The sequence below is a fragment of the Melanotaenia boesemani genome, chromosome 15 (assembly GCF_017639745.1).
Source record: "Melanotaenia boesemani isolate fMelBoe1 chromosome 15, fMelBoe1.pri, whole genome shotgun sequence".
In the NCBI taxonomy this organism is placed as follows: domain Eukaryota; kingdom Metazoa; phylum Chordata; class Actinopteri; order Atheriniformes; family Melanotaeniidae; genus Melanotaenia; species Melanotaenia boesemani.
The window spans coordinates 3,837,180-3,850,947 of record NC_055696.1 but is presented as its reverse complement, the minus strand read 5'-3'; the positions used below and the strand labels follow the sequence as shown (position 1 = coordinate 3,850,947).

Below are 13,768 nucleotides of genomic sequence, written 5' to 3'. Positions count from 1 at the left end.
TTATGACCTTTACTTTTAACCTTGCACAGAATATATTCATTTATAATCATGTCATCAAGTAGTAAGAAAGGAATCATCAAAAAGTAATTTGTCATTTGAGAATGACAAAATTTTATACGAACAATTGCTGTAGCTGATAAATTAATGCTGATTCAGCTGAAAACATTTCCTGCTGGCTGCATCACTTCCGTATATTTCTTTAACAATTTAAAAGCGACTGGTCATCCTTGATTTTAAGGTCTGTATCACATCTATATTTTTTGTTTTTCTATTTTTCCCGTAAAGTTCTTCTAGAGTTTCATAGCTTTTAGCAAATTTAACATTCCTGTTTTCAGTAAGGCCATCTTCCTGCAGAATCTCAAAACAAACCAAACTTGCATTTTTGAGAGGGATGACCTAAACTCAACTTTTAAACTTGTAAACCAGTGTTTCTCAATCCTGGTCCTCAGGGACCACAGTGGTTTCTCATAGAATTCAATAAAAGACATCTTTAATAATCCCTTTATTCATCATCAGTCATTTTAACAGTCATTGAAATTATTTTTTAAAATTCCATGTCATGATTGCCCTCACATTCTCATGTAGACCAAAATTAAAAGTCAGTTTTTCTTTTTTGTTGGTGACTGAGAGAGCTTCACCTGGGATCATTTCACTCCAGGATCCACACTTCATCTGACAGCTTTTTAGCCGCCAGATCTTGACTCTTCTGTAATTGTTAGCATTTAGCCACAATAGCTGGACTGCCTGCAGGACACTGCAGGTGGTGCATTCACAGCAGCAGGAAAGGACTACTGAGCCAGATGGGCTTTGATGCCACTAGCAGCAATATGCCAGTTTGAGAGTAAATAGAGTACATCAGAGGACTGTGGTTATCTTCAGAGCCATATGTGTCATATGTGAGTTTTCTGGTCCTGTTGTATAGTCTTCAGATGATCACGCTCACTGCCAGAAAATAATTGTCTTAGTTGCTGTGTGACTTTTATGAGTGACTATGTCAGTGGGTGCTCCAGTCTTCAGAGCCCCCTTCAGGACCAGTTTTTCAGCAGAGGTCATCTTAGTGCACCTAACATCAGTTAAAACCCAACACTTGCCTTTGAGCAAACACTGACTGACAACAATCAAGAATAGCTGACTTATGGCATTATAACAAAAAACAATGAACTTTGTTCTTCCCTAAAAAACAAACAAAGATGAATTTCTACAGGAACACGTCCTTTGTCTAAATCTCAAGCTCAAAAAATGTCCCAATTATGATAATCCACTTAATCTGTTTGCACTTTAAATCTGCTTGCTGACCCCCTCCCTCCCTCTATTTAAAGCATTATTACTGTATAATCAATGTAGTGTAAATATGCTCCAGCTTTGGTCATTGATCCCTTTTTAATAGATGGAGGTACTCCATAAATTATTAAGCTCATTATTCAGATGCATTCTTGGTGGGTTATTCTAAACTTGGCTCAGTTCATGTAAGTAAAGATGTGTCTCCATCTAGTGGCAAGCAGGTGTAAGGACAGAAGAGACATTTTCACATGTGAAAAACAATTTGAAAATAGTCTCAGAAATGGAGTTACATTAATGACGAGTTCTCCATTAATAATAAAGGAAGGACAAAGGCAAATTTTGTTTTGGATGCACTAAATACAAAAAAGCATTTTGGTCCTATGAAGAAAAAATTAAATGGGGTTCAACAAAAGACACTTCTGGATATGGCAAACACACGTTGGAATGAAATGAAAAATACTTTATTTATTCCAGAGGGAAATTGCAATTTTGAGCTCCATATTAACTGTTTCTGGCCACAGTCATTGCCAACAAATTATATAAGTGTATAATATTTTTATTAGAGCACATCTGACTCCTTCCACCCTCAAGAAACCCCCAGTGATTGTCGAGGTCAACAGCAATCATCTAGAGTCAGAAGTCTAGACTGTTGGTGAAAATGCTGTCTCTAGAGAAAAGTATGATGTAGAATGTTTAAGCTTTTTTATATTAAGTACTTAAAATTGAAAAGATTATGCACACAGATCTTAAGTGCTATACTCTTTGATTTATTACATCATCCTATGAAAGGTGTTTCTGGGTTGTAATGATTTCTTCTTCCGTATTCCCACATTTCTGCATCTTTATGTCACCTCTGTCAAAAGTTAAGCTGGAATAGTTGCTGTGACCTTTGGTTGAAGAAACATCTGATGCTGATGCATTATGGACGTTTATCTCGTGTTGTCCTTGCTTTCTGTTAAGTTTGCAGCTTTCACCAGCAAACATTGGATCACTCAAAACATATGAGTGATATCAGTGAAAGCATGTGCACTGAAGCTATTACATAATTATTCCTGTATATTTGCTTCTGCTAAAAGAGTAAGAGGTAGTATGATTTTGTTTAATTTTCTTTTTATTCTCACAGTTTTTACTCTGTATTTTTCTTGAGGTCTGGCAGTGTTTATTCCCCTTGTTTCCTCTACTAATGGCTCCTTTCATCCAGATTAATAGCTTGTAAAAGTGCTGAGCTAGAAATCCAAGCCAGAAACATAAATTTACCAGCTCATCCAAGTCCATGGCTTGGAACATAAGTCTGATCTACATACTGTAATTGCAAATTCTGCCTGTTAAAATGGCCAACACATCTCCCACAAGAGTTGTGCCACACAGTCAGAAGACTTTGTGTGAAATCAAAGCAGGCTTTTTTTTTTTTTTTTTTTTATTAAGAGAAGTTGTGAGCATCACTTCCTATGAAGTGACAGCCTCAGCTCAGGGTGAGAAGTTCTATCAAGCAGGCTTAATTTATGATCACATCTTGATTCAGTCATTCAGATTTGTGACTTCATCTCTAGTAACCAAGAGTATTGATTTTGCAGCTTGTGCTGGTGCACATGTGTTATCTTTTAAAACACCATCCTCGGAACTGCTGAACTATTTGACCTGTAATTAAAATCAGCCATACTTCAGCAGTCACGGCTCAGAGCAGATCAATAAAAATACAGTGACCAAAGAAGAAGAGATCAACGCACTGCTGCTAAAGAAAAAGAGAGAACCTATATTTTTGCGATGAGGAAGTGGCTTTTGCCCGAAGAGACGACAGAAAGAAATAAAGAGAATAAGGAGAATGAAACAGTCAGCGTCACAGAAACGACCATGAAGGAAGTGGCTGGATACCGTTTGTTCTGAGGGGAGGGGCGGATGTAGAGAGAGGGCAGACCTCATCGACCGAGGTGGAACAGCAGCTTGCTCACACATACACATTGAACACACACAAACACCAGGAAGCCCAACAGAGGAAGGGGGTGGGGTTGTGTAGGCGGAGTCCTCTCCCTTTCTCTCTTTCGGTGTCCAGACGACTTGCTCCGAAGGGAAAACCCTGATGTGTCCAAGCAGGCCCTAAAGAGGGGGAATTGGAAGCAACAAGAGGAGAGGTGGTGGGGAAAGACAGAAAAAGAAAGAAGGAACCATGGAGGAGGAAGAGGAGGAGGCGCTGTGCTTCTTGGACAAGGTCCTGGAGGAGGAAGAGGAGGTGTTTGAATACGATGGGGAGCTGGATCCCATCACTCCGACACATAGACAGTTCAAGGTGAGGCAGGGGCTGGACAACTGGATGCAGGAAAAATCCACCCACGCGCAAACACGCTTGCACGTACAAACACGCTGCCTGAGCAGCAAGCTTAGTAATAGAAAGACGCAAAGTCGTAACTGGAGTCTTGGCATGATGTGGCGTCACTATATCCTGCTCCATGTGCTTGAGAGCCATCTGTGCTGCAAAAGTGTGTGTGACAACTATTAGTATCTGATGAGGCAGCTACTCTGCAGCACATGTCTCTTCACTCGGCTGCTCTATGAATACGGCTGGTTTGTATTTCTCAAGCTAACTTATGTCTCTGTGGTTGTATGCGAACTCCTCCCAGCTGATGAATTTACATGAACAAGAGAAAAAACAGGTCTGTCTCATGGTGTTCTGTGCCGCTCATGGTATCAGCTTTGTTATCGCACGAAACGAGAACAGAGGTTGGAATAGAAAAAGCATGTAGTGTTTTCTCTCTTGAAAAGTAGACTCACAAGAGCAGGTCACTGTGGAAAAAATACTTTCACCACTCATGTATTTCTCATCTTGCCCTCGTCACACAGGAGGTCTTTGTACAGCAGAGGGAAAATAATCCTCTTCCTGTCCTTTTTTTCATCTAACTGTGACATTTTTGTCACTGAAACTGAATCTCCAGCACTTTCTTGTTTGTTCTTGGGTCATCGTGTCTCAGACTGAAAAAAAGCTGCACAAGTGCTCTCTGGGATATCATTTCAATAAACAAAAACACACAACAACTTACCTGGAAGTAGTCTATATATTACTTGAAACAAATTAGCAGCAGTTCCTGCACTTAAAAGTGTATTCCTTTGTACTGTGCTTTGATGTGATGTTAACTTTCTGAAGTTATAAAACCTAATTGCCTGACAGTTCTGAGACTCAGACAATATCCTGTCTGGAAAACTCCTCGGTCACTTAATTAAACACAAAATTGGTTAGGAATACTTCTAGTCAGAGTAAGATTAAGCTTCATCATTCAAAAGTCAACGCTTTATCTTTAGAGATAACATCAGTGTCAGAGGGTGGATGAAAATTGTGATTGGTTCAACATGATGAGGTCATGGCTTCTTCCTTGTCTTATCAGGCTACACTTGTGTGCCAGTATCATTGCAAAGATCCGGATGTGTTAATTATTAATCATTCTTTCTGCTCGTATATAGCTCTTTGGCCTTTCTTAGACACATTTGTGACACAAAGACATCTCTTTGTGCAGTTTCCTGCTGCTTAGTTGTGAACACTGACATATTGCTTCAGTAAGCAGCGCATGGCTACATACACAGTGGTTGATTTAATGTTTTTTTATTACTGTACTAATCTAGCTTTCGTGCATATTAACTGTCATTATTAACTAACTGACAAACTGATTTATATATATTATATAATGCATGACTGTAATGCTCTACAGTCATGACAAAGAAGGCAAATGTGCTTTAGTTCATAAAAGCGCTCTGCTCATGTTCTGCCAAAAAGCAGAGGTTTTGGCACTTGAGTGTTGTGGAACATATGAGCACCAACACTTCATAGCAGCTGTTGAACACTGGCGAAGAGGTGATGATTTGGGCCTGCTTTGCAACCACTGGATGTCGACACCTTTTGGTTATTGAGATGAACAAAGTATTCTACAGTAAAATGTGGGGTCTGACAACTAAAGTTTGCCTTGGGTTACTTGGGTCAGTAACAGGACAGTTTCCCAAGCACGGCAGCAAACCTACAACAGAAGTACTGAAAAAGGGAATAGTCAAGATCATGCAGTGACTTAAACTACAAACCTAAACCTGATTGAAATATGTGGGTGACATGTTTTTTGCGTCTTGGCGTCGTCTAATGGAGGTTAATTCAGCATCTATCTTGAATCCTATCTCTTCTCTGAGTGCCTAAAAGTGGCCAGGGTGCTGATGTCACGTTGCCGGCATATCAGGCTGTGGTTTTATGTGAGAGGCTGATAGCATCATAGAGAAAACAGTTATTGAGTTATTCTTGTTAAAGGTGACTTTGCATACTGTTAAGTTATGGGATGTGCTTACTTTTCTTAAAGTTCTTCTGCATTTTGCCTTATTTTTGTTAAATAAATGACATTTAGCTAAACGTTAAAGGCAGTTATTTATCTGAGGATTAAAAATACTATTTTTAACCTAGTAATGTCAGATTCTATTTATTAATATTACCTGGTACAAAATCAGAATGTAAATGAGGTGCACTTTCTTTTTTCACATGACTGTATGAGTTATATGTGAAATTTACAAAGCAGATGCCTCTTTCATGCTATATCCAGACAAGCAGATATATATGTATTTTGTTTGATCCCTGATCAAGTTCACCTCCTTGGTTCAGCTGTGCATTCTCTAATCATAGTCTGGTGAGATTATGTGAGGCCCTTCTGCCCAAAAGTTAAACTCAAAGTGTAGCTTTGAACCTGGCAGGGTTCCTCCGCACACTAGAATATACCAAGGAGCTGTTAAAATAAAAAGAAAATTTAAGGATAAAAAATTGGGAAAGTGAAATCGTATGTACTATTGAAATATTACTGGGTCAAGGGGATTGGATCAAACAAAATGTATAAGAAAACCTTCAAGAATCCTGCATTTGAAGGAAGTTTCCTGAGGTCTGGCTCGAAATGACATGAGGTTTATCTGAGAAACTTAAAATTATGCAGAATTTGTAAAAGTCGTTTCAGCTTTTTCTGCTGTGCTGAAGTATATCAGCCTTTAGTAATCCTGTAGTTTTAAAGAATTAAGAGAGTACCCTTCCAGCTATGTCAACAGGTTAATTTTCAGGACTATAATAATGTGGATAAGCATGTAACCATTCTCTTTTAAAACCATAATGAATAACAGCAGCAACCTGTTTTTAGATTTCTGCAAAATATAGAATAAACGCATTTAGTTCCTGCTCTGTTTATCTAAATTTATTACGGAGATGAGTTCTCTGATATTGATGTCAAAATATAGAAGCTGCTATTAAGATATTTTTAGATTAATAAATATTCCTGCAGCACGAATGCATTCCAACCAACCTATCTGTGTGTGCATTTACCTCGTGTTTGCCTGATGTGGTGACTGCTGTGGCATTATGCAGGAAATGAGCTTGAGTCATGGCATTTTAATGTGGTGTTGAGTTATAAATATGTTGGCAGCTAATGTTTGGTGTTCGTCTGTGCAACATACAGTCATGGATGAAATTATTGGCACCCCTGGAATTTTTCCACAAAATACACAAATACTCCCAGGAATTGTTGCAATTACAAATGTTTTTGGTTTAATTGTGTTTATTTCCTTCATGTGCATTGGAAAAACAAAAAAGCTGAAGAGAAAAGCCAAAATTGACAAAATTTTACACAAAATCCAAAAAATGGGATGGACAAAATTGTTGGCGCCATCTTATAACGGGGGTAAATAATTTTATTTCAATTAGGTGATGCTTGTTTAAACTCAGCTGTGGCACTTACCAGGTGCTGGTAATATAGAAATCACACCTGACACCAGTTAGAAGGTATAAAAGTTGACTTAACCTTTGTGTTGTGTGCATATGTGTCACACACCAAACATGGAGAAGAGAAAGAAGCGCAAAGAAGTGCATGAGGATTTAAGAAGCAAAATTGTCGAAAAATATAAACAATCTCAAGGATACAAGACCATCTCCAGAGATCTTAAAGTTCCTTTGTCGACTGTGCGTAATATAATCAAGAAGTTCATAACCCATGGAACTGTGGCTAATCTCCCTGGACGGGGACGGAAAAGAAAAATTGACGAAAGGATGCAACGCAGGATAGTTCGAATGGTGGATAAATATCCTCAGTCAACATCCACACAAGTTCAAGCTGTTTTGCAGACTCTGGGTGTAGAAGTTTCAGCTCGGACCATACGTCGTCATCTGAATGAGAAGAAGCGCTATGGCAGAAGACCAAGGAGAACCCCGCTGCTGACTAAGAGACATAAAAAAGCCAGAATGGAGTTTGCAAAAATGTACCTGAGTAAGCCTCAATCCTTCTGGGAGAATGTTTTGTGGACAGACAAGACTAAGGTAGAGCTTTTTGGAAAAGCATATCATTCTACTGTTTACAGAAAAAAGAATGAAGCCTACAAAGAAAAGAACACAGTGCCTACAGTCAAACATGGTGGAGGATCAATGATGTTTTGGGGTTGTTTTGCTGCCTCTGGCACTGGGTGCCTTGACAGTGTGCAAGGAGTCATGAAATCTGAAGACTATCAAAATGTTTTGGGTCGCAATGTAGGGCCTAGTGTCAGACAACTGGGTCTGCGTCAGAGGTCATGGGTGTTCCAGCAGGACAATGACCCAAAACATACCTCAAATAGCACAAGGAAATGGCTAAAAACAAAGCACTGGAGAGTTCTGCAGTGGCCATCAATGAGTCCGGATCTGAATCCCATTGAACACCTATGGAGAGACCTCAAAATTGCTGTCGCAAGAAGGCACCCTTCAAATCTGAGAGACCTGGAGCAGTTTGTTAAAGAAGAGTGGTCCAAAATTCCATCTGAGAGGTGCAAGAAACTTGTTGATGGTTATAGGAAGAGATTACTTTCAGTTATTTCTTCCAAAGGGTGTGCAACCAAATATTGAGTTGAGGGTGCCAACAATTTTGTCCATCCCATTTTTTGAGTTTTGTGTAGAATTTTGTTAATCTTGGCTTTTCTCTTCAGCTTTTTTGTGTTTTTCCAATGCATATGAAGGAAATAAACACAATTGAACCAAAAACATTTGTAATTGCAACAATTCCTGGGAGTATTTGTGTATTTTGTGGAAAAATTCCAGGGGTGCCAATAATTTCATCCATGACTGTATATAAAAATGTATAACATGTTCTTACAGTCAGGTCTATCTTCTCTTACAGGGAGACATAGAAAAGGGGCTGGAAATGAAGAAACTGGTACTGTCTGGTTTCTTGGCCAGTGAGGAGATCTATATTAACCAACTGGAGGCCCTGCTGCTGGTGAGAAACACCTACCCACACCCATGCACACACAAACCACAAATCACCAGGATCCATTAGGTGCCATGAATAAGTAAATGCATAAAAAGGAAAGAAAAGCACCCGTTTAGGATCATGCAGCTGCATGTATGCTGCTGTTTGCAAGCCCACGTGAACTGTCAGAATAGTTGATATTCATACAGAAAGCAGGACCACTGTCCGTCACTGTAGTTTCCTGCAGCGCTAACAGAGCGTGCTTCCCCATTCTGAACCTCTGCAGTATGTCACATCCTGCCTGTCAGCCACACACTGCACTTTGACCAACATGTGGTCATAAAGTCATTAAATGCAACATTAGGTTAAACTTAATAACTATTTAGTCACACATCCTCTAGAAATAGAAAACTGAAAAGATTAAAAAAAGAAGAGGCTTCTTTTAATTATTATAGAGTGAGATGATTAAAAGTTTGGAATAAGACTGGCAGCAATCTGGTCTGACACTCAGTTCCTTTAAGTTGACACACCAAGGCATTATACTCTTCAACCAGCAAGTCTCTTCCTGTCCTCCATTTCCTCAGTTACTGAAAACATTGCGATATAGTCTGAAATACACATTATAATCCTTCGGTTTCCTGGTTTTGTGTTAGCAAATCCTTTTTGTAATGTTTTTCTAACACTCTGTCTTATCATCTCTAATAATAATTGAAGAAAGAAGGAAGATATATAATGCTTGGAAATGTTATAATGGCAAACTGAAGTCTGGTGAATATGAGGAGATAAAGCAACTTGATTGTGCTGCATTCGCTGATTGAGATGCAAACATGAAATATTCTCACCTTTTTCATTTAATCTGTATCAGTGTAAAAATTTCAAGGTCACATGTTGAACATTTGCTTTAGTTTGCCTTTAAAATATTCCTTCCTGTTAATGCAGCAGGCTTACGGCTTGCTAACAGCAAGCTAATAGGACTGCTGTTCTCCTGGGTTAAAAAAAGTTAGCCAATTTATACATTTTAAAAGAATAATTGACTTATTACAGTAATCGATTTTTGTGTTTCTTTAGAAATCTTTTCCTTCTAAAAACAGATTAGTTTATATCATCTGTTAAACATGTTTGCTAACCCTGATAAGGAACTCTCAGCCAGCTGCTTTGACATCATATGCAGATCGTGAAGGGGCGTCATGTGTGCGTATGCAGCTATTGTCACTGCCTTTAAAATGAGCCAACTTGTCTGTTGCCCCTGCTATCAGAGTCTGACTCATCGTTAGTTCAAGAGAAATGACGTGAAAGTCTTTGTGTTTCTCTTAATCAGACCCTCTTCCCCGCCCACCATGACCACTCCACACATCTTAATGATTAGATGTGTTGAGTTGGCAGACAATCTGCCCCTTCTCTGAAACACCACAGTGGGGAAGACTATTAACTGTGAATGGAAATGGAGCTAAAATTACACTCCAATCACTTGAAAAACTTTATCCAAATTTGCTCAAAGCCTGCCCTAAAATCAAACATAGCTTCACTTATTTTTTTTTTTAATTCAGAAACTTTAGGGTATTTATGCCCTATAATTCTCCATTCACCGACTCCGTCTTCTCTCTCTGCAGCCCATGCGGCCCCTGAGAGCCACAGCATCAACATCCCAGCCTGTCCTGACCATCCAGCAGATAGACACCATCTTCTACAAAATCCAGGACATCTTTGAGATCCACAAAGAGTTCTACGACACCCTCTTTCCCAGCATACAGCAGTGGGATGAGAAGGTCACTGTGGGACATTTATTTCAGAAGCTGGTGAGTCTGACGTGGCCACAGAAATTACAGTACAAGTTTTTTTCCCCCTTCCTCCTCTGTTATTGGCTGTTAAAACTAAACTGCCAGGTCTGTGAATCACTTGTCTAAATGTGACAACGTGTTTGTGTGCAGCCTATTTCCATCCAGAAATCATGAGCATTAAAGGTCATATTTGTGGTTGATTGTCGTCTTAAACGAGTCCTCTCGCTGCATAACGTAGCAACATCATTGTGTATGTGGATGTCTGTGTATTGAGTTAGCAGTGGCTCTGAGCCTCAGCTAGTCTGTAAGATCTGTGCATGTTTAGATTTGCAGTGGATAATGTAATTTGAAAAAGCTTTTTACTTATTACTGTAGATGTGCATGTACAGCAGAGTGTGTCTTATTTGATATGCTGTATAAAGGCTGATGCAACAGGCTGTAATAGAAACTTTCAATGGAGATGTTAGAAACTGGATTTAAAGTAAGAAACACTAATCCAAATAAACATTTGATTAACGGGAAAATGCCTGTATAGACTGCAAAATCCAGAGCCAGTCATCAGTAAAAACTCGTTAACCTCGGAGGCCTTTTTAAACAGCTTCACTGTGACCCGGTGAAGTGATGCTGGTATGACTAAAATAAATGTGCCACATTAGTTCATCCTGAGTATGTCCCACTGAGAGCAGGCTGAAGCAGCATATTGTGGTCTTGGATTTTCCTCGACTGGAAATTCTTTGGATAAATGAAATCCTCTGTTTAAAAAAAGTGGTGGCAAACTGCTGGAAGTTTGTTGTACCACAAATTTAAAACATGAGTTTTCTCTGAAACTGAGAACCTGCACAACAAGAAGTTCAGACAATCACAAAAGGCAGCATTTTGGGTTCAAAAATAATTTCCCAATGGGGACAATTGTATCGTATCATATCATAAAGTGTGATTATTATGAATTTTCAACTTGTTTTCCACCAGCTTTTTTAGGTCTGATGACGGTGAATAATCACTTTTTTATTGCTTACCAGCACCTCTCTGCAGATTTATCCCCTAAAAACAGAAATGCTGTGGGTTTGATTTTGAATGGCTGATTATGCTGATTGGACATCAGAACCTGTTTTGCTCTTCAATGGTACTTTTTCTTCCTATTGAAAGTAAACAATCCAGCTATAGCAACATTTATTCATTCATTCATTCATTTTCTGTACCGCTTGGTCCATTACGGGTCGCGGGTAAGCAGCATTAACAGGTGAGAGGCAGGGTACACCCTGGACAGGTCACCAGTCCATCGCAGGGCCAACACATAGGGGACAAACAACCATTCACACACACACACACACTGCTAGGGAGAATTTAGTGTCAACAGTTAACCTAACATGCATGTCTTTGGTCGGTGGGAGGAAGCCGCATACTTGGGGAGAACATGCAAACACAGAAAGGCCACTGCCCTTAAGGTTTAAACCTCCCCCCCAGCCGAGATTCGAACCAGCGACCTTCTTGCTGTGAGGCTGCGCTGCTATTATTTCTCTCAAATCTCCAATGTTAAATTTGGTTTTATTGTTGTTTGGTGATGTTGTTTTACCAATTTATGTAGTAATTACTTTTTAACACATTTAAAATTTCCACATTTTTAATTAACTTGTTTTAATATTTAATCCATCTTTTTTATAGCATTTTTTTTTCCATTCCATTTTTCCAGTGTCCTATTTTCTCTTATTTTATTTGACTTATTTTCTATTAATTTTCCTGTTTTTTATATTTTTATATTTTTTATTTTGTTTTTATTTTTTGTCAGCTTAACATCTAGTTTTTAAATCTCCAGCGTTTTCTCCAGTGTGATTGATGAGGGTTAGGACAGTCTTACTGTTATTGAACCTCATGACAAACTTTAAGGATCTTCTGAGACACAGCTTTTACTCATTAGTATGATGAGAGCTAAATGAGATGTCCCCCACATATGAGAGATTTAACATTTTGCTAATCAACAAGCGCATACTGTAGCTGTTTTTAACTAGAGGACATGAGTATGTTTTCACTCAGCTGAGATTTTAGCATCTTTTTAAGTACAGATGCAAAGTTATAAAAGATTTGTAGCTCCTTTGGCTTCTGATTAAGTGTTGACTTCTGGCTGTTAGCTTTGATTTGGTATCCTCTGCTTTATCTTTAATGATTAAAATATGAAGTTTGCAACCGTGTGACAGATGAGATCTTAAACATATCAAAAATGTAACATGGGGCATGCAATGAACAGCACACAATAATTCTGTTCTTATCAAATTTAAGATTTTGATCGTGTCTTTCTTTTGTTTCAGTGTTGAACATGGGTACATACATATACTTGTATCTGTTCACACAAAACTTAATTCTTTCTGGATTTTTGGTGCTGAAAAAAAAAAGATGTAATTTTCATGGTGTATTTTGAAGAACGTGGTTAGCTTAGTCTATTATTAAACAAAGCTGTGCGCCACGCTGATCAACTTTCAGATTTGGTTTTCAGTTTCATAGATGAGAAAGTCACATCGATCATAATTAATAAAAACAGGACTTAAAGGAGTAATAAGCTCAATCGTTTCACCACAAGGTTTGCTGTTGTGCACTGCCTGTAGAGCAAAACAAAGTGTGTGATGAGCCACACCCCCTCTACCTCTCCCCCCACTCGCCTTGTTCACAAACAAAAACACACTGAGCAAAACGATGTCATCCTTTTGTGAAACATGTCGAAGTAACTTATAGCATTTATGTTGTTACTGTACAGGTGAAGAGCTAGCTTCCAGTCAAACTGTAGCTTCTTTAGCTCTCGCAGTGCTTTCCTCTGTGGAAATACAAGGCCAGTGTTAACCCGGGTAAAGTTCCTCTCTCTATATCTATATCTTTATCTTCTTCACCAACAACCGGTGTTTTTTCTTTTCGAGGTAATGTCGGTTCCTGGTTGTCTTCTGGTTGTCAATGTTTCATTCCGCTCTCCGTCATTTTGCCTCAAAAATATGTGCCGCCATTTCTTCCTGCCGAGGGCTCTGAGAGAAGGGAGGAGGTGGCGAATCACATGAACATACATGAACGGGCAGCCGAACCGGCTAGTAAACATGGAGCTGGAGATCAACACAGACAGCGTGCATGATGTCATGCAGCAGTCGAAATTACACCTCTACTTCTACACATAGCTAATTTTAAACTCCTCCGATCTAGAAATGATTTCTGCTTATTGCCCCTTTAATTAAACTTTGCAAACTGTGTGACAGATAAACAAGTTAAATATTTTATTCATTAAAGACTGTTAAGCAGACTTTTTGTGAAGAGACTAACAGAGACCTCTATGGGCTGATGTTTTACAGTAGAACAAATTATATAAATATCTTAAGACTTTCAAGAACTTCCTCTCAACAACACTCCTCCGCTGTGGGGATCACAGGAGTTGCACCACCAAGTGTCACAGATTAGAGAAGTCATCAGCTCCCATCTGTGCTGTGTAAATGTGCGTACATGAGCACCTCGTGCGGCAGCAAAACA

At 38.9% G+C, this 13,768-nt stretch overlaps 1 protein-coding gene across 5 annotated transcripts in view; it reads left to right on the top strand.

Annotated features, from left to right (window-relative positions):
• The window catches only part of abr (ABR activator of RhoGEF and GTPase), a 121,128-nt gene that overhangs the window by 52,266 nt on the left and 55,094 nt on the right, over positions 1 to 13,768 (top strand). For 4 of the 5 annotated variants that reach the window (XM_042008134.1, XM_042008135.1, XM_042008139.1 and 1 more), the window contains exons 3-4: positions 8,421 to 8,519; positions 10,103 to 10,288. In XM_042008134.1, coding sequence (XP_041864068.1) covers positions 8,421 to 8,519; positions 10,103 to 10,288 — 285 coding nt within the window. Of the gene's footprint in view, positions 1 to 3,349; positions 3,566 to 8,420; positions 8,520 to 10,102; positions 10,289 to 13,768 lie in introns of those variants that run through there. The other variant, XM_042008138.1, reaches the window with a different exon arrangement.